Source organism: Cavia porcellus, unplaced genomic scaffold, assembly GCF_034190915.1.
Source record: "Cavia porcellus strain 051 isolate PalLab524CR breed Dunkin Hartley unplaced genomic scaffold, mCavPor4.1 scaffold_23, whole genome shotgun sequence".
In the NCBI taxonomy this organism is placed as follows: domain Eukaryota; kingdom Metazoa; phylum Chordata; class Mammalia; order Rodentia; family Caviidae; genus Cavia; species Cavia porcellus.
In genome coordinates, this window is record NW_026947506.1 from 6,111,360 (window position 1) to 6,130,536 (window position 19,177).

At 51.0% G+C, this 19,177-nt stretch overlaps 1 protein-coding gene and 1 long non-coding RNA gene across 4 annotated transcripts in view; one reads left to right on the forward strand and one right to left on the reverse strand.

Moving 5' to 3' along the window:
* Nucleotides 1–6,784, reverse strand: part of Wapl (WAPL cohesin release factor) — a 72,298-nt gene extending 65,514 nt beyond the window's left edge. Inside the window, exons 1-2 of one of the 3 annotated variants that reach the window (XM_013148626.3) lie at nucleotides 6,631–6,784; nucleotides 2,961–3,481 (exon numbers count right to left, since the gene is read on the reverse strand). In XM_013148626.3, the coding sequence (XP_013004080.2) occupies nucleotides 2,961–3,459 (499 nt within the window). In that variant the 5' untranslated portion in view covers nucleotides 3,460–3,481; nucleotides 6,631–6,784. Of the gene's footprint in view, nucleotides 1–2,960; nucleotides 3,482–6,433 lie in introns of those variants that run through there. The other 2 variants (XM_003466083.5, XM_063233730.1) reach the window with 2 other exon arrangements.
* A 79-nt stretch (nucleotides 6,785–6,863) lies between these two features.
* LOC134472417 (uncharacterized) lies at nucleotides 6,864–13,071 on the forward strand. Its single transcript, XR_010042220.1, has 2 exons — nucleotides 6,864–7,411; nucleotides 12,746–13,071. It is a non-coding gene; the product is annotated as an uncharacterized LOC134472417 (long non-coding RNA).
* Nucleotides 13,072–19,177: the final 6,106 nt, after the last annotated feature.

Below are 19,177 nucleotides of genomic sequence, written 5' to 3' on the forward strand. Positions count from 1 at the left end.
CTGAGATTTCAGAGCCCAAAACACCTATTAAAAAACAAACAAACAAAAAAAACACCTATACAATTACTAGAGAAACAGTCTATAACTAACATCTTCCAGAAGGATCTCTAATTCAAAAACGGTTAGGAACCACTTGAGATTTATAAAACTCTCATCGAAAATTCAGATGCAAGTTTCTAAACTTAATGCAGTATAAGGAACTTAATACAATATTTCTAACTTAACACATTGTTCCTACAATGACAAGGCTTTCTGAGAGTGAAGGGAATGACAATCTGACAGACAACTAACTGACAAGAATCTAGGTACAAAAGAAATGCTAGAAGTTTACAGAAAGGGAAGGGGTAAAGAAAAAATCTTAAGCTACAAAAGCAAGCCAACTGTGGCAGTTCACAGCTGTAATCCCAGGACTCAGGGAGGCTGAGGCAAGCGGAGTTCCAAGTTTGAGTCCAGCTGGGCAACTTAGTGAGAACCTACCTCAAAAAAATGGGGAGAGGGGTTACAATTCCATGCAAACAGAATTGGCAGCACTCAATCCGTAAGGCCACGGCCACACACACACACACACACACACACACACACACATACACACACACGCCCATACACATACACACTATAAACGCAGCAACTTATACATGCACTTATAAATGGATTCTAAAAACAACTGACTTGAGTTAGGTGTGGTGGCACATGTCTGTAATCCCAACATTCAGGAGGCTGAGGCAGGAGGATCCTTATAAGTTTGAGACCAGCCTGAGCTACAAAGTGAGCTCAAGGATGGTTTGAACTGACTAGCGAGACCCTGTCTCAAAAAGATACAGAAAAAAAATTTTTAAAAAACAAAAACACAACTGACTTAACATATTTGGAACAGAATAAGACCAGCATGAAAACTGAAAGCAGTTCCTCCAGGTTTGCTTTTCACTGTGCAGGGGCTGCTGGGGTTGCTGGACTCTTGTCTGGATGACCAAAGAAGAAGATACTAAACAGGTGGAAGTGGTCCCAGTGCTACACCACTCCCTTCCTCCCCGGGAGGCTGCCTGGGAGCAGGAAGAGGGGCAGGATGCTCTGGAACACACACTTAGCTGTATTTCAGTCTGCACTATCTCCTCCCAAACCCATGGGGATCGAGTGTGGAGTCCCAGCCAGCCCTCAGGATCAGCACTGGAACAAGCACGACTCGGCATCAAAGTGGGAAGCTGTCCCCACGCTCTCCGGAAGAGCCCAGCACAGCAGCAGTCTGGACAGACAAAGCCCTCTGCTCAGCAAAGCTTTGGAGGCACCTGCTGCCCGTGACTGCCAAAGCATGGCGTCCCTGGGCCCTCGTACACCCACACTCCATACCAAACACTCCTCCCTATTCAGTGCCCTCGGCCCCCAGGGGCCCATCCTCGACCACCTCGCTCAGCACGTGGCCAGCTCAGCAAGCAGGCCGCACATATCAGCTGTGCTGTAACAGCACTTCCAGAGAAGCACAGGGCCAGCCAGGGATGGGGCTCAGAACCATGCGGAACAGCAACCATGATTCTCATACTGAGTCTGTCACTGAACCTCTGTTGTCTCATCCTGGAAATGAAGAGATCAGAGTTAAAATTCAAGTTAGCTCAAAAGTTCTCTGATGATACTCCATTTTTAGGAGCTGACCAGGGAAGATTTTATAGTGGTCTTCAATGAAAACTGAACCTTGGTTTAACTTACAATCAACGCTTCAGGAGCAATATGAGCAAAGCAGTGAGGACAGCTCAGAATCAGCCCAGAGGATCATGAGAATGATAGGAACAGCTGGCTCATCCTCTCATCCAAGGGGGAGAGAAGAGAGCAAACACACTGCTCAGCCGCTCAGTCCACTCCCCAAGGAACCCTCCACAGCAGCACTGCCCGTGCCTTCCATGCAGCTCCAACTCATTCCTTCTGCTAACTCAACACAGGGAGGTTCTGTCCTTCCCTCTCCCTTCAAAGTGTGAGAGCTACACAGCCTTCCTGCCTCGCCAAGCTATGCCAACAATCCCGAACAAGGATGCACCTTCAACTAGAATGGCAGCTTACCCACCAGCTAAGGCGATGGGGTGCGCACTTCTCCGCCCCACCTGCTCCTCAGCCTCCACCTCAGGCACTCCACGCCTTCAGTTTCTGGCCCTTTATCGTTTACTATAAGGCCAGAACTTTCACAAAAGCCCATGGGGTACAACTGACAAGACACTTATCAGACTACCCTAAAAGCCACAATGACACATAATGTTTAGCTCAGTTTTGCAAATTGAAATCCATTAATACAAGTCACCACTTGCCCTAGGACTCCACACTAATCTCAATCAGCAATGAAGCCCGATTCTTCCAGGACTCTACTCAATATCTCCTTAATCTTTCTGAACTAGTTTTACAACTCTAGCACTCCCAGCTAGCTAACCTTCACTGTCATTACCAGGAACCACCACAGTCCTCTACAGCAGTGGTAGCAAACACATGGCACGCATGTACTGTTTTAAAACAAAAGATGTTAATGTACGAAGTTGTTTTTCCTAAATTAAAACCTCAGTATTCGGGTTCATTTGCAGTGCTGGCACTCTGGGATAAATTAAGGGGGTTTGGGGTTGCATTCTGGACACCTATCTCCAGAAGGCTTGCCTCACTGCTCTGCAGTGAGAAGTCAGATGCATGTAGTCCTAACCCAACAAAAACTTGTTTCTTACTGGAACTGGGTTCTGGGGTTTATGAAAGACAGTTCCCAAATATACCTGGACCAATAACTCTAGAAACAATAATATCCAAATTGCTTAAATAAAATTTTAGTCCCTGATTTTTTAAAATTTCTGAAATCTCATACAAAACTGTGAACAGTTTCCACGAATCATAAATGCAAAAAGCAAACCCAAGTGATATAATATTTTGGAATTCAAATCATTTACATAATGACTTACAAAAAGCTCTCTTGGCTCATCATGAAGAAAGCGCAAACTTACCCGTAGCTACTAATTTAGCACAGCCGCTCCTGCTCGACTCGTCTTCCAGGAGTCTGTCTGTGGCCCTCTCCTTCCCAGGCAGAGCAGCCTCCAAAGGTGAGCTCGCAGCAGACTCGAGGCCATCTTCCCCCACCACAGGCCCGGTTCTGCTATTAGCTTCAAGTACTGAAGGGACTTCTTCCAGCGGAGCAGCTTCACTAGATTCTGAGTAGGAAGAGCCCTTACCCTGGGCTAAATTTTTAGAAGAAACAGGTAGAGACTCATCGTCACTATCAAAACCAAAAGGATCGCCAGTACTTTCCTCTTCTACTTTAGATTTCTTCGGAATTTCTTGGATATCTGGTTTGAAATTGGGCCTCTTCTGCCCTAATTTAGCCATAAATGTGGTCTCTCCCCATTTGGTGCTAAGGGTGGTCCGTTTGTTGGAAAAGACTTCATCGAATTTTGAACTGCCATTGCCTCCTTTCCTACTGTATGTTTTCCCAAATCTGGATGTCATTTTGACACCTGTTTCATATTCCCTGTGGAAAGATTTGAAGAAAATATAGAATCACTAAATACTCAGCAAGTATTCAACACTGCATATGAATAATTCCTTGACTTTTCAGTGTTCACATACAGACCCTTAAAAATGGTTACATAAGCCAAGTGTGGCAGGGCAGGCTCGTAATCCCTGCACTCTGGGAGGCTGAGGTAGAAGGTTCAAGCCCAGGCTGGGCAATGAAAAATAAAAAGGACTGGGGATGTAGCAGGGCCCTGGGTTCAATCCTGTACCACAAAGAACAAACAAACAGGGCAGGAGATAGAGGCTCAGCAGTACAAGCATGTGCCCGGCAAGCGCTAGGTCCCGAGTTTGATTCCTGGTACAAAAAAATAAAAATAAAAAATAAATTAAAAATAAACAAATGGAAGGAGATAAGCTCATTTTTCACTCTACATGCTTCCACTGTTGATCTTAATGAATACATATGAATAACATAACTGTCAAAGTAAAACAACTTAGTGATAACCCACTTCTAATATAATATCCACAAAACCAACTTATAGGGAAACAGTTTTTCAGTTTCCAAATGAATCGACTTACTGTTCTCATAAACACCATTTTTACCTTAAAAGTAATCTGAATTACCCCTGATAAAAAGCTTAAGCATAAACGTTAATTTTTTTCAGGATCTCAGAAATGTCAACTAGTTGACTAAATTTAGTTCTTTGAGACTCACAGCACTCACAATATGGAGGAAAAAAAGGTCAGGAAAACGCTGCTACTTTCTTACATATCTGCTAGCTTTTAACCCAACCTTGAAAAGTCTGATGGTTGGATTAAAGCACTTTGAGCTGTGACTCAAAAACTATTTTTCAGATGGTTGTATTCTCCCCAGTGCAAGACACCACCCTTAGTCCACCTTCTTCCTCCCTGTGGCGCTGTGATTTGCTGAGTGACATTTTCTGGAGCTAGAGAAACTGAGCACATTGCCCTGCTCCATGAATTATTACTGGAATAGAAACACATCATGCTTATTTTCCTCTTTGACTTATAAATGACAAATCAATTCATCTGCTTTATCTGCATAGTAACAGGTACAAGGTCAAAAATTTTCCAGGGAAGTAAATGAAGAGTTAAACTATTTTTTTTCACAGTACTTTTAAGCACAATCGATTTTTACCTAACTTGTCACTTTGCCTTTCTATAGTATCAATACATCAATTATTACTAGAAAAAGTGAACAATTGCTTAGGGACTTCATAAATTTCATTACTTCAAAACTTACAACAATGAAAATTACTTTGATACTTGTAAATATGTCTTGATAAGCACCTTTCATTTTTTTCTTAACCTATATTTATACAACTTATAATGAATTGCTGCCCAATATACTCAGAAGATCCCCACAGAGTTGGTAAGAAGCCAATTCTAATGTGACAAAATAATAAATTAGTCATTACACACATCTGTGTGCTAAAAGAAAACCGTTTTCCTGAGGGAGACCGATTTCTCCTTCTACTACAGAAGGTAAAACTAACAAGTTTTACTATTTTGCAGTCTTCTTTTAAATCTTAAAAAACCTGAAGTACTAATGGGCAGTTACCAAGACAACAAAATAAAAGTCGTTTCGGGGGGACTGGGGATTTAGCTCAGCGGCATAAGCGCCTGCCTTGCAAGCAGGTAGATGTGAGTTCGATCCCCGGTACTGATAAAAAGGAAAAAGACAAAAAGAAATAAATAAATAAAAATAAAAGTCATTTCATCTCTTCAAGAATATAAAGCTGTGATCTGCAGACCTACATTTACATATACACCAAAATGCAGAAATGTTTTGGATACACTTAAGTGGTAATCATCTAAAAGTGCTGACTAAAGGCCAAACCAAAAATCTAGACTTGAGCTCCTATTTAAGCCAACACCAGAAAAACTCATTGGACAACCACAAAGCACTGGCTGTTGAAAATACAAACTCTGCAGATAAATATTTGATACTAAGTTAATACCTGTGTGACAAAACTGCCTTTTTTTAAAAAAATGAGAACTTGTCTTTCAAAAACACAATGAAACATCGATGAAATACCCTTAGTGATTTTTCTAACCTGAAAGGACTGGAAAGAGTGTAAATGAGATAAATTCGGTTAGGTTGGGTAAGTGCTGATCCAAGCAACAGAAGTACACAGGCGTCCATTATATAATATTTCCTACTTCTGACTGTCGTTATGGTACTCCATAATCAAATGTCTTTAAAAGCAAAAAGTCAAACTACCGCGATGGCATTATCGAAACATCAAAAGTACGTACACATTCCAAACTAAGTGTGCAGACATTATCTGACATGACTTTTTAAGTCTATCTCCCACAGCGTATCATGCTCTGGCTTCGAACACCAAAGAGCAAAGAATGATTGATGGCCAAATGTTTTATTAGGTCTGTGGGCTTTTTACCCCAGCGCAATGCCAGTTTACATCTGAAAACTGTGCTACGATTTAAAAAAAATAGCCTCACAGTAACCCCCTTCCCGATCGAGCGTCTCTCTAACCCCAGAGACTTTGGGGGCTCCCACGAAGCAGGGAAAAGTGGAAGCCGCGCGTCAATCCACGGAAACCCACACCCGGGCGGCGGAGAGCCAGCCCCTCCGCCGGACGCTCACGCAACTTTTCTCTCCCCACCCCCACCGCCCCGGACAGCGATGTGGCTCGCTCCCGACGCCCCGGAAGCCGCTGCCACCGAGTCCCCGGGACAGCGAGGCCTCAGAGGCGACCAGCGTCGGTGGAGACGACGGGAAGCGGGCTCTGGATGGGCATCGCTGCCTCGGACCGGGGTCGGGAGGGAAGTCAGGCAGCGGTCAGACGCCAGGGAGGAACTCGAAGCTAGGGGAACGGAAGAGGGAAACAGTCCCCGGGTCGCGGCCAGCCCAACTTCGCCGGCACCTCCGCCGCCCGTTCGCCCGCCGCCCGGGCCTAGGCGGCCGCCTGCCCACCTCACTCACCCTGGACGCCGGCGGGAGCGCTGGCCTCGGCCCGCGGGCGGGCGGGCGGGCGGCGCGGGAGCGCAGGGCCGGCCAGGGGCTCCGCCGCCGTCACGGCCCGCGACTCCGCTCCGGTAAATACGAAGCCCGGCTGAGGGGGAGGAGCGGCGGGCCCGCAACTTCCCTCCCCGCCGAGAGTGCCGCCGGCCGGGCCGCACCTAGGCCTCCCTGAGCGCGGGCCCCGGCGAGCTCGCTACGTGCCCCCGCTGGGCCGCCACCGCCTCCTGCGCCGCCGCTTCCGCCGGTGAATGGTCAGCGCTGGAGTTTGAACAGGGCCCTGAACCATCTCAACGCCATTTGCGCTCCCGGCCCCCACCTCCTTCCTCCAACAGCCGCTCGCTCCGTCACTCCGCTTCCCACAGGCCCCGCGCGGCGCCCGACCCCGCAGCCAATCGCGGGGCCGCTTACTCAAACAGCCGCGCAAGCGCCGCGCCCCGCACGCGCCGCCACCCGCCATTGGTTGGGTCGCGGGGAACGACGGGAGTTGTAGTCACGGCGTGAGAGGTCGCGGGGCCGCGAGTCCCGCGCGGGATAGAGCGAGCTGGAGACCAGAGCCGCGGAGGCTTCCAGTCTGGCCTGGCCTGGTCTGAGTCCCGAGCCGGTTCCCGCGCCCCGGCACCACCGGGAGACGCAGGTGTCGCGGGGGCCCTCGGGGGCGCAAAGCACGCAGCTGTGTCAATCGTTTCCCCTCCAGGGATCTGGCGGCGTCTGGGGATGGCGGCTGGTGCAGCTGCGTAGGGCGTCGGGGCCGCGGTCGCCTGGAGCGAAGCCTGCGAGGCCGAAGTCGCCCGGACGCCGGGAGCCGCGGGGGAGGAGCCCTGCGCGCCCGCGGCCGCGCCCGCCCTGGATTGGCGACCCCCAGAGTCCCGCGCGCGCCGCCGTGTCGGCGCGATCGCGGCCGTGCGAAGTGTTTTTAAAGACACACTAAGGCGCATTCAGGTAAAAAGATCTGGTGTCTGCGACTTGCTTTAGAACATGCCTGGGGAAACCAGGAGAGGGGTTGCGTCCGCACCTCGGGGTGGTCTTCACGGCTGACACCAGGGGAATGCGTGCAGATGCGATCGTCGCTGAAATTTTCTATAATAATAAAGATCAAGAAATAAACTGGGGGTGGCCTCTGGGGAGCACAAGGAGGTGGTGCCTGACGAAAGGACGGAGGAAAAGATTTCGCCCGAGTCCCAGCCCTTCCCCCACCCCGCCAGTGGAGCAAAGTGAAGTTTTTGTGGTTGGTGGGTTGGTTGGTTGGTTTTTCTAAAGCTTCCGTGGGAAAACAGCGCTCTGAGGAGGCGCGCGGTTTCCCCCCAGGAGAGGTGCGTGATTCGCGGGGCTGCCACAGCCTGGGAGTGTGGTAGGCAGTTAATGGAGACCCACCTGGGAAATTGGAACACAACTAATTGCTCTCAGTGACAAACTCTCCCCTTCTTCCACAATTGGATAATTTGCTTTGCCTGCACCCAGAAAGTTCAAGCTCCCTCGAGGATAGTGGGGAAACTAAATAAAGAAATAAATAGTTCAAGTTGGGGGTACAGCCTAGTAGTGGAACAAGAAGATCTAAGATCTCCAGCACCAAAAATAAAAATTTGAAACACAAACCCTGAGACTTTCCTATTAAGCGTTTAAGGTGAGTTTTAGCATGCTTCAATTGCTTTTACATGACTGATTACAAAGCTTATATTTTGACACTTATGATTTCCCTTAATTGTTCCAAAATCAGCTGTTCCTTATGGGAATGAAAGTTGTAACAAGTCTCTCTCCCACTGGTTTACTCAAATCAGTTTTGGTTTTTTTTTTTTTTTTTTTTTTTTGTCAAATCAGCGACTTAGGATCTCATTTATCATTTTGTTTAAAGACCCCTGACAGAGGTTCGGACTGCACTTTCCGTAATTATTTAGATGACATGGTGGGGTTCTAATTAAAGGGTAATTTTCATCAGTGGGAAAAGATAAGATCAAAAAGACAAAAGAGGTGGGTGGGATGGTGCTGTGAACCTTCCGAGGCAAAGGATTGCAGGTGCTGGAGGCTGGCAGGCTCTGAAATCCTGCGTGAAGCTAAGTGCCAGGGTGCATTAAGAGATATCTTCGGGAAGGGCCTGGTGGTGTGGGCCTGTGATGCTGTGGGAAGGCAGAGGCAAGAGGATTGTTGCAAGTTCAAGACTACCCTGAACTACATATTCAGACCCTGTCTGAAAAAAACAAAATAAATAAATGTCTTTGGAGCCCTTATAAGGACTTTTGTGGTGATTGTGTTACGTAGTGGAGTTTAGCTGTCACATTCCTCCTACTCAAAGAATGACTGTTACCCCAAAACTCCTCCATCAGCAAATAAGTATAGCCCAGAAGCTCGCTGGGACCAGAGATTCAATTCCACAGAACCTCCTCTAGAACAGCACCCCAAACTGGTCACATACATTAAAGTTGAGATGAGCAGTGATTTAAAGTATGCCCACAGCATTCGGCAGTGATTCAGTATTTTTTGTTTGGATGAAGAGAGGAAAAAGCAAATATTAAAACCCTAATAAGAGGTGCGTGTGGCGGCACAAGCCTGTAATTCCTCACTGTGGGAGGCAGGAAGACACCAAGTTTGAGCTCAGTTTGGGCAGCTGGCAATTTAGCAAGACCCTGTTCACAACAAAACAGAAAAATCTTAAAAATAAATTTTAACCCACTGGGGATTTAGCTCAGCGGCGTAAGCACCTGCCTTGCAAGCAGGCAGTCGTGAGTTCGATCCCCGGTACTGATAAAAATGAAAAAGACAAAAAATAAAAATTAAAAAAAAAATTTTTTTTTAATGTTGGAGCCAGATGTAGTGGCACACACCTGTAATCTTAGCACTTGGGAGGCTGAGGCAGGAAGGTTACTGTAAGTTTGAGGCCAACCTGGGCTACATAGTAAAACCATGTCTCAGAAAAAAAAAAAGTTAAGGCTCTTGCTAGGTTCAATCTCCAGTATGAAGCAAATGGAACCTAATGAGGGCAGCCTAGTAGCTTAGTGGTAGAGCCAGTTTGTCTAGCATGTGTGGAGCCCTGAATTCCATTCTCAGCTCTGCCTGGAAAAAACAAAACTCATAAAGCCAGGTGTGGTGGCACATAAATACATGGAGTCCCAGCATTTGGGAGGCTGAGGCAGGAGGATCGCTGTGAGTTTAAGGCCAGTCTAGGCTACATAGCAGAACCCTGTCTCAAAAAAACCTAATGTCCATCTGTATATTAAGCTTTGGGGAGCACTTGATTGTATCCCAGCCTCCTGTCCCCTCTGTCATCAGAAGGGAAAGGCTGACTTGCCTGAGGCCTGTGACAGAAGGAATCCAAGTTTTTATTAACTATCAGCTGCTTCTCAGTACCTGTGGACCTGCTTGAACCTGGCAGGCAAAGGTCGATATGTGATTCGAGAATTTTCCTCTCCTTGTTTGCTGCTGGTTTTTTGAGACAAGCTCTCACTGCATAGCCCAGGCCGGCTCCCAGCAGTCCTCCTGCTATCCTCCCTAGGCAGAGCCTTCTGGGTGTGTGTATTTAGTCCAGAAGCTCGGGGTGGGAGGGTTCAGCTGTGCTGGGCTCTTTGCCTTCCGTGGAGGGGTTCAGGCTGTTGTCCCCTCAGGCTGTGACCACCTTACCCCTTCCCGGTGCTGTCACTGAGAGACCAGGCAAGCAGATGCCTCAAAGGTCCCCATCCCTGGCACGACACCAGGATGTACCAACTGCGCTGCGGTACAGGAGGCACGGCTACCAGCTGGTTGTCATAGTGATTTTAGCCTTGCATCCTCTATTCGGGCTCCATTTTCTGGCAGCCGTCACCCCCAAGTAAGTGTCATGTCCATTGAGCCTAGTTTGTACCCTTGGATGCACCAGGCTGCCCTCACACTGCTTGGGAGAGGACAGAGGCAAATACAGGCTTTAACTGAGGAGGAAGTTCTGCCAGGGTTGGCAGTGCACTCCAGAGGCTGAGGCAGGAGGATCTCCTCGAGCTATCCAGGCAGAGCCCATCTCCAAGAACCCTCCGCAGAGGAGTATGTCCTGCTGCTGCTGGACCCTCATTCTAGCACACGTCAGAACTGGAGATGCTAACTCTGCCCTTTGGGTCTTCTGGTAACACACGCAAAACGGCACGCAGGAATAGGTGTGTTAGCAGTGAACCCTTTTTCTTGGGCCTAGGACGCGGGAGAAGACGATAAACCACACATCTGCCCGCACAGGGCAGCTGTGTCCCAGTGCCTAAGGATGCCCTTCCTGTGCCAGCCCTGGCTGTCCCTGCTCCTTGCTGTACCCCACCAAGGCCTCTGCTGCCTTCCCTGCCCACCGGCTTCTCTGAAGCTTCATTTCCAAGTTTTCGCTGAGGACTCTGCCAATTTTAAACAGCGCGGGCAAAGCTCACTGGCTTTCTCTGGGCTGCCACCTCACCATCAGACCGGTCAGTTTTCTTTCTGTGAGGTCAGGGGCTCGGCCTCTTGTTTTCTGCTGTAGCCATTGCATCTAGAAGAGTGCCTGGCACACAGTAAGTATTCAATAAATATTTGCTTGAAGCTAAGCATGGAGAGTGGAGAGCCACACCTGGAGTCCCAGGACTTAGGAGGCTGAGGCAGGAAGATCGCCTGGCCCACAGCGTTCCAGGCCAGCCTGAACTAGGTAGCCAAAACCTGGTCTCACACAACCAGTGGGGAGAAATTGTGTCTTGCCAAGAAAATGATGTTAACAACAGCTGGGAGCTACCTGGGGGCTCCCTGCAGTATTCGGGTTTCCCAGTAGAGAGGGGGTACTTTAACCTACGAAGCCGAGCTTTTAATTCTGAGAACGGAGAAAATGAATGGCAATTACCTTGTTTTCCAGGATAATTGAAATCTGTCCTCTGGAGAGGGCGTATCCTCCCTAGAGAATAGATTACAGCCTCCCAGCCCCTACCAGGTCACACTTCCTGACCTTTGTCATGGAAGAAGCCCTGTCTTCCTCAGTGGCTCATGCATCTAATCCCAGCACTGGGAAGGCTGAGGCAGGAGGATCTCTGAGGGTAATCCGGGCCACACAGTGAGCTCAAGACCAACCTGAACTACACAGCAAGATCCTGTCTCAAAAAACAAAGAATTGCCTAAAACTTCTGACTCACCCCCTAGCTATACCTTTGCAAGTTGGCTCTGAAATGGCTCCAGGAATATAGGTTTGTCCTGTACTTTGCCCCAGATACGGGAAAGTGGCAAATGTGACGTCAGTTCTGAGCTCGAGTCTTGAGAGAACTCTCAGGTCCATCTCTGGATCCCTGCCTCTGTCCAGGAGAGCAGGCTCCAGTGGCCTGTGGGAGGAGAGGCCACGTGGCAGAAAAGCCCCTCCCCGCAGCCCAGCCCAGCCGCAGGCAGCAGCCCCTAACATGGTCTGCAAAGCCGCCCACCTGCCCCACAGCCACTCCAGGTGCAGGGCTGGCAGACCTGAAGCCCGGGGCTGCCGGGCTCAGCTGCCGTGGGTAAGCGAGAAGGACCAGGCCTCTGCGGGCTCTCAGTGAGGTGTTTGTCATTCAGCACTGTGGTGGCAACAGGTAATTGTGTAGCAGAGGTTTCCCCTGGTTATAATGTCCCTCTTGGGGGTCGCAGCCTGTGGAAGGCAGCTCCATGGCAGGTTTTCTTTCTGAGGGAGAGATACCAGTTCTCACTAGGTAGTCCGGACTGGCCTCAAATGCAAGACCCTCCTGCTTCAGCATCTCCAGTGCTGGGTTATAAGCATGTGTCACTAGCCCTGACTTACAGTATAGCAATAACTCTGCATATCTGCCTATTTGTTATTACCTCCCACTTCACTAAAATGTCAACCCTCTGAGCACAGTGACCTAGCGTGGTCTGACGCCTGCTGTAGCCTAAGCCCTGCAGTCCACAGTCATAGCCACAGCTATGGGTGTCTACTGGACCCTTGATACGTGAAACACGCCCAGCATAGTGGCACACAAGGCTGAAGCAGGATGGTTGCTGCCAGTTTAAGGCCATTCTGAACTACACAGTGAGATCCTTCCCCCCCCCAAAAAAAAAACAATTTAAAAATTAAAATGCAAAGAGGGGAGTAGGGATTGAAGGGAAATTGTAGCAGAATAGGAAAAAGAAAAACAGCAAAGAAAATGTAAAATGCATGTTGGAGTTTAGAGGCTTAGCTCAGGAAAAGAATATAAAGTCTGGACTATTTCCACACTGATTAAATGCCGAAGTAAAATTTTATATGTATAACGGATTAAGTAGAGTGTTAATGTTAACGTTGCCTTTTATTTATTTATTTATTTTTATCTTTTTGTTGTTGTTTTGAGACAGAGTCTCACTATGCAGTTCTGACTGGCCTTGAACTGGCGTCGATCCTCCTGCCTCAGCCTCCCGAGTGCCGAGATTCCAGCTGTGTGCCAGCCCGCCCGACTGTCGTGGTCTAATGTGGCGCCTGGGAAACTCCAAGCCGCATCCACAGTTCACATTATATTTATGTTGGCAGCACTGAGGTAGAGGCACAGTAACTGCTTGGTAAAGGAAACTATTAAAAAGCCATTCACCAAGAGAAAGGCGAGATCAAGCCACAGAGGCAGGCAAAGCTTTCGGGGCACAGAGCTGTCTGAGAAGCAACAGACAGACTTTTGAGTTCAGCAAAACGGTGCCAGAAAAGGCAAAATTACAGACAGCCAGAGGACCAAGAGTTGGGGAGGCTGAAACAGGAGGATCACTGTGAGTTTGCGGCCAGCCTGGGCTACATAGCGAGACCCTGTCTCAGAAAAACGAAATCACCCTTGCATTGCTCCTGAGACACTTCAAAAACATACATTTGATAAATCACTTGGCGCCTCTGCAGAGACTCCAAAAACTGTGTCCTGTCTATGGGAAATAAGCTCAATGACTTACTGCTTTTAGACAGTAAGTCTAATTGCTTTGCCATTCAGACAGGCCTTGATCTTACGGGGATCCTCCTGCCTCAGCCTCCCAAGTGCTGGGATCACAGGTGTTCACCACCATGCTGGGCCAGGGATTGATAAACCTGGGGTGCAAAAGGCTGGAGATGGCAGGCAATTGTTGGGTGCCACAAGGGTCTGCTCAGGTTTGTCCAGGGGGAGCGCAAGACAGGCAGGGACCCGGCCTCGGGCCCTGCGCTGACCACAGGCCCATGATGTTACCTGCGCTGAAGGCTGAGTTGCCTCTGGCTGCTGCCCACAGCCAGGGTCCAAGCCGTACCCTGCAGCTGCCGGTGTTTAACCTCAGGGACCTGGCAGGCAGTGTGGAAGGCTGAGACTTTGCAGTCTTCACTGTCACATGCGTGGCTCATGCTTACTGGTCTCATCCAGGGAAGGCTCTGCCACCCACAGCACGGCCTGCCTGGGCTGTCACGGGGCTCTTGTCCTCCCCGCTCTTGATGCGGGACTTCTTGTCAGGACTCGTGCCCAGCCGGACCTCAGTCCTTTTTGTATTTTTTATTTCGCCAAATCATGGAACTGCCCAGGCTGGACTGGAGCTTCTGCCTCTCCTGCCTCAGCCTGCTGGGCCCGGGATGACGGGTGTGACTCAGACAGAGAGAAAGATCTCATCTACCACTGCGCTGCTGGAGCACAAAGATAAGTGACTCCCCCAGGGCACCCAGCAAGCTAGCAAGCAGAGGACAGGGCCGGGGTCCGCAGTCCTCTCCAGCGTCACAGGGAAAGGCACCTAGCATGTGCTGCCCAGGGATTGGGCGGAAGCCAGGCCTGGGACAGGACATTATCCGTGGGCGGCAAGGGTCTGAGGAAAGTTAAAAGTCTCCAAGCCAGGCTCTGGCATCCAGCCACCGGCCTTTGCCTTGTTTTTTGAGACATAGTCTCCCTACGTAGCCGGGTTTGAGCTCAAGGGAACCCTCCTGTCTCAGCCTCCTGAGTGCTGGGATCATAGCCATAGGCCTGGGGTCCCCATGCCACCCTTGAGGCAGAAATGAGGACCCCGGACTTCTGCAAAAGGCCGAGGGTGAGCCGGGCATGGTGGTGCACACCCAGGACCCCGGTGACACAGAGGCAAGGGGAGGAAACACTGCGGGCCCCGGGGCGGGCTCTGGAGTCAGCGAAGCATCCCATCCGGCTGGGCTGCAGCTGCAGGCGCCTCCCCCGAGGCCAGCCTGGAGATGAAGACAGACTGATGGTGCCACATGCCTCCCCCGGGGACAGCAAGCCAGCACCTGGCCCCATAAAGTCCAGATAGGATCAGTCACCCGCAGGGGACAGGACTTCCTGACTCCTCTCTTCCAAAAAGGTCTGTGTCTCTGCTGTGTCAGCCCCCTCCCCGCTGAGCGGACACTGCCCAGTGGCCGTCCTTGTCCTCCCAGTGGCCACTCACAGTTCTGTCCCACGCTGTACCCACTCCTGAGTGCCCTCTGTAAAACTCCCTGGGAGAGGCGGGCTCGAATGTGACCCATTTGAGCCCTCCTGTCTCTAGGAGCTCTCTCTCGATTAGTTTCCTGCTCCTTGGTTTCCTGTGTTTTGTTGTTTTGTTTTGAGACAGGGTCTCGCTCTCTGGCCCAGGCTAACCTTGAACTCACGGCAATGTCCCTCCTGCCTCAGCCTCCCAAGTGCCAGGATTATTGGCCTGCCCATGCCCAGCACTTTCTTCCGCTGTTCCTTAGAACTTATTCTTTGATTTTGAGGGACAGGAACTCAGTGTCCCCAGCACGTAGGTAGCAGGTTGGGAGTGTTTCCCATGTCATTTGGACTCCCTGTCACCACCACTCGGCTGTGGCAGGAGGGTCACTGAGAGCTCAAGGTCAGCCAGGGCTACACTGGGAGACCCTGACACCAAGCCATCAGAACTAGGTCAAAATAAAAGCAGAAAAGGATTCCAAGGAAGGTGAGGCAGGCTCCTCCTGGCCCTCCGGAGTACCCCTGGGGCAGGGGAGGGCAGGATCCCCGGCCACTTCCTCCTGCAGGTGGGGGCCAGGGCTGAACCCACTGCTGCCCACTGTTTGCCCGGCTGGACTTTGGTTGCTCCATGTGAGCCCAGCTCTCTGCACCCCAGGGAGTCCAGGGCAGTCATGGCCTGCACCTCGAGCCCCGAGTCACCTCCCCACGGCGGTCCTCAGGGCTTGGGACAGGGCCGCTCCCAGGGGCTCCATGAAGTCGGAAACCGCCCCAACACACTAAGGGATGAGGACCAAGAAGTGGAGCCCAGGCTTTCAGGGAGCCCCCAAGCCTGTAATCCCATCACATGGGAGGCTGAGGCAGGAAGATCTCTGTGAATCGGAGGCCAGCCAGCCTAGGGTACGTGAGACCCTGTCTAAACAAAACAAAAGACCAACAAAGATCCTCCAGAAGCAGGGTGTGGTGGCACACACACCTGGAATCCCAATGCTCCTGGAGGCTGAGGCAGGAGGATCCTCCAGAGTTGAAAATCAGTCCAACTGGTTTACATAACTCGACCCTACCTCAAAACAGGAAGGGAAGCTCCGGGTGTGGTGTGACACTCCTCCAAATCCTTTAGCACTTCGGCCTCCACCCAGCCTCGCCCTGGTCTGGGCCCGGCCAGGCCCTTGGAGGCATCGCCAACACGCAGCCCCCAGCGCCTTTCAGCTGAGGCCCAATTCAGGCCCAGGCTCTTTTAGCTCTGGACCTAGCAGGCAAAGGAGAGGGGAAAGAGCAGGTGGGGCTGTGACAGTTCCCTGCACCCTGCTGCATCTGCCACCGCAGCTTCCACCAATGAGCACTGCAGGGCCCACGCTTGTCTCCCACCACTGTGGGAGGCTGAGGCAGGAGGAGCCCGTCTGGGAAGTTTAGTGACACATAAGACCTCAAAATGCTACTAAAAGAAGAAAGGAAAGGGTGGGTGTTTGTGGTGGAAGGTGACACCAGGCTGCTGCCCCCTTTCTCGGAGGTGCACTTGGCCCCAGGCAGAGCTGGAAAACTAGTATTTCCAATGCGGCTGCAGGGTGAGGCCCGGAGCCTGGGGCGGCTCCTCCTGGCCTGCCTGGGGCCCAGTCTACACCCAGCTGGACCTTTGTGGTGCTGATGACCTCAGGCCTCCTGGCCTGCCCCAGCCTTGCCCTGCCCCATCTGGGATCCCAGCACCTTTTTTCCTGGCTGTTGTTTTTTGAGACTGCAGGCCGGCCATGAACATCCTATCCCAGGCTGGCTTCTCAGCGATCCTCCTGCTTCAGCCTCCTGAGAGCTGGGATTACAGGTGTGTGCCACTGTGCCCTGGCACCATTCTGGGTCTGAGCCAGGGGTGCACAGAGGTTGGGCCCGAGGGGTCCCTCGATGCCTGCTCTGATGTGTTAGGCCAATGCAGGACACACCCTCCCCGATATCATTCCCCAGCACCCCGTCACACCCCGCTGCACCCCACCCTCCAGTTCTCCTGGCTCCCTCCCCGCACTCTGGCTGAGCCTGGCCTACACCAAGCCCCTGCATCAGCAGGGTGAGACCTCGCCCCACTCTGCCTCTGCAGGGGTTGGGGGCAAAAATGTCGCCACAGCTAGGCAGTTACTATGCCACCATCGGCCACCGAAGCTTGCCCGTCCTGGATGGACCACTCCCAGGACAGTAGGACAGCAGGGTCCCAGTTCCCAAGAGATGGTAGTTGAGTGACTGAATGACCACTTGCACCCCAGTCTGGCTCACAATGTGGGACTTAGTGCTCCAGAGGCCTGGGCAGTGGAACAAGCACAGGGCGTGGTCAGGGATCCAGGACAGAGGGCCACCCCCTCCCTTCCGAAGGTCTTAGTAAGCTCAGGCTAAGCAGCTCAGCCCTGTTGATAAGTTTATCTCCTGCTGCCCAGAAGCCCAAAACAGGCAAGCTTGACCTTTGAGAAACCTCCATAGACCCTATTTTAAAGGGAGATACTGTCCCAAAAATACAAAATTAAAAAATAAGGCATGATGGCACATGCCTATAAACCCAGAACTCAGGAGGCTGAGGCAGGAGGATTGCTGCAAGATTGAGCCCAGCTTAGGCTGCAAAGTGAGTTCAAACCCAGACTGAACTGCATAGCAAGACCTTGTCTTAAAAAGAAAAAGAAAAAAGAAAACGAAAAATTAAAAAACAAGCCCAGGGGCCAGGGATTTAGCTAGCAGCATAAGTGCCTGCCTGGCAAGAGCAGGGTTGTGAGTTCGATTCCCAATACCCAAAAAAAAAAAAAGACAAAAATAATAATAATGATAATAACCCCACAATGCTGGAGATGTGTCAAAGAGAGAGCTGACTGAAATTCTGCTCCCAGTGGCCAAAGGTAGAACAATTTGGCAAATAAAAAAATAGGTTGGGTGTAGCCTCAAAAATAAAGTAAAAATTCACGTTTATGCAGGTGTCAGTACATACTTCAGTAAATAAGTGGGGAATTAAGGGTACATCTTCCATACAGAATTCTGTTTATTTTGTTTAGTTTTTTGAGAGAGAGTCTCCCTATATGCTGCAACCCAGTGTGGCTCCTGAGGTTCTTGGGGTTAAGGACCCCAAGAGGATGAGAAAAATAAGACAAAGCCGGGGTCAGGTGAAGCCCCCATCCTGATGGGAGGAAAGGAACTGCTCAGCCACTCTGGTGCCTTTATTTATACACTGGGAAAGATAAAGTCAGTTTCAGCCCCTCTGCCCAGCACATCGTTTGCCGGCAGGCCTGGGCCCCTTGCCTGCTTGGTGCTGGAACAGGTTGTTTACATAGCTTGTTTTGGTCCCTCTGTTTCTCTGGGCTGGCCTTGCTTTCGCCCCGCACGGGGTGTGATCAATCTCCAGCTTCAATGGCTCCCTACACCTACACAGCACAGGTAGAGTCCACCTGGAAGTGACCCTCCTGCCTCAGCTTCCTGAGTGCTGAGATGATAGGCATGTGCTGCCCTACAAAGGGTTTTCCTCAGTTGACTTCATTCTCGTGGCTTCTTTGTAGGTTGCTTTCAATTTTATACACACATAGATATTATTTGCAAATTAGGAGGCTTTTCTTTTTGAGGCAGGGTCTCCTTATGCACCCCAGATAGGCTTCAAACTCGCAGCGATCCTGATGTGTCCACCCTCTTGCGTGCTGGGCTTCTGGGGATGCACCCCCATGCCTGGCCTGCTGTTTCCTGAGCCCTGGGGTCACACAGCTGGATTGAGTCCCGAAGGCCACCTACAGGGGTGCGGGTCCCCTCTTGGTGTTCCACAGCGCCACCCAGTGGCAGCCGGCCGTGCTGCGGCCGCCTGAGGCAGGCCAGGAGCTGGGGATCCTCGCTGCAGGTGGGGCTCGGCTCAGTGTATATAGCCTGGGAGCAGGCGGACGGCTCCCCTCCATCCGGGCTGGGAATACCGGGAGCTGGCGCATGGTCCCCGCCTGGGGTCAGGGTCCCCTCTCTTGGCCCCTCCTTCTCTTCCCAGGTGGTCACAGACACTCCCTAGCTCCCCCAATCCTGCCTACTTTTTGCCCACACGCACCCACAAATGCAGATTCTGTCTTTTTTTTTTTTTTTCGGTGTTTTGAGACACGGTTGTGCTGTGCCGCCCAGGCTGGCCTTGGACTCCTGGCGATCCTCCTGCCTCAGCCTCCGGAGGCTGGGATTACAGTGTGTGCCACCTCCTGACCCACAAATACGAGGGTCATCGGAACATGAGACGGAAGTTTAACTTAGAAAAAAACCAGTACAGGAAAAGACATATTTCCCTGTACCCTCCCCAAAATCCTCCCCTGGCTCCGAACACGCATCCCGTCGTCCTGGTCACTGTCTGCTGCAGGTCTGGAGTCCTCTCCTGAGGGTCTCAGGACCTCTGCTGGGATGCCTGCCTCCA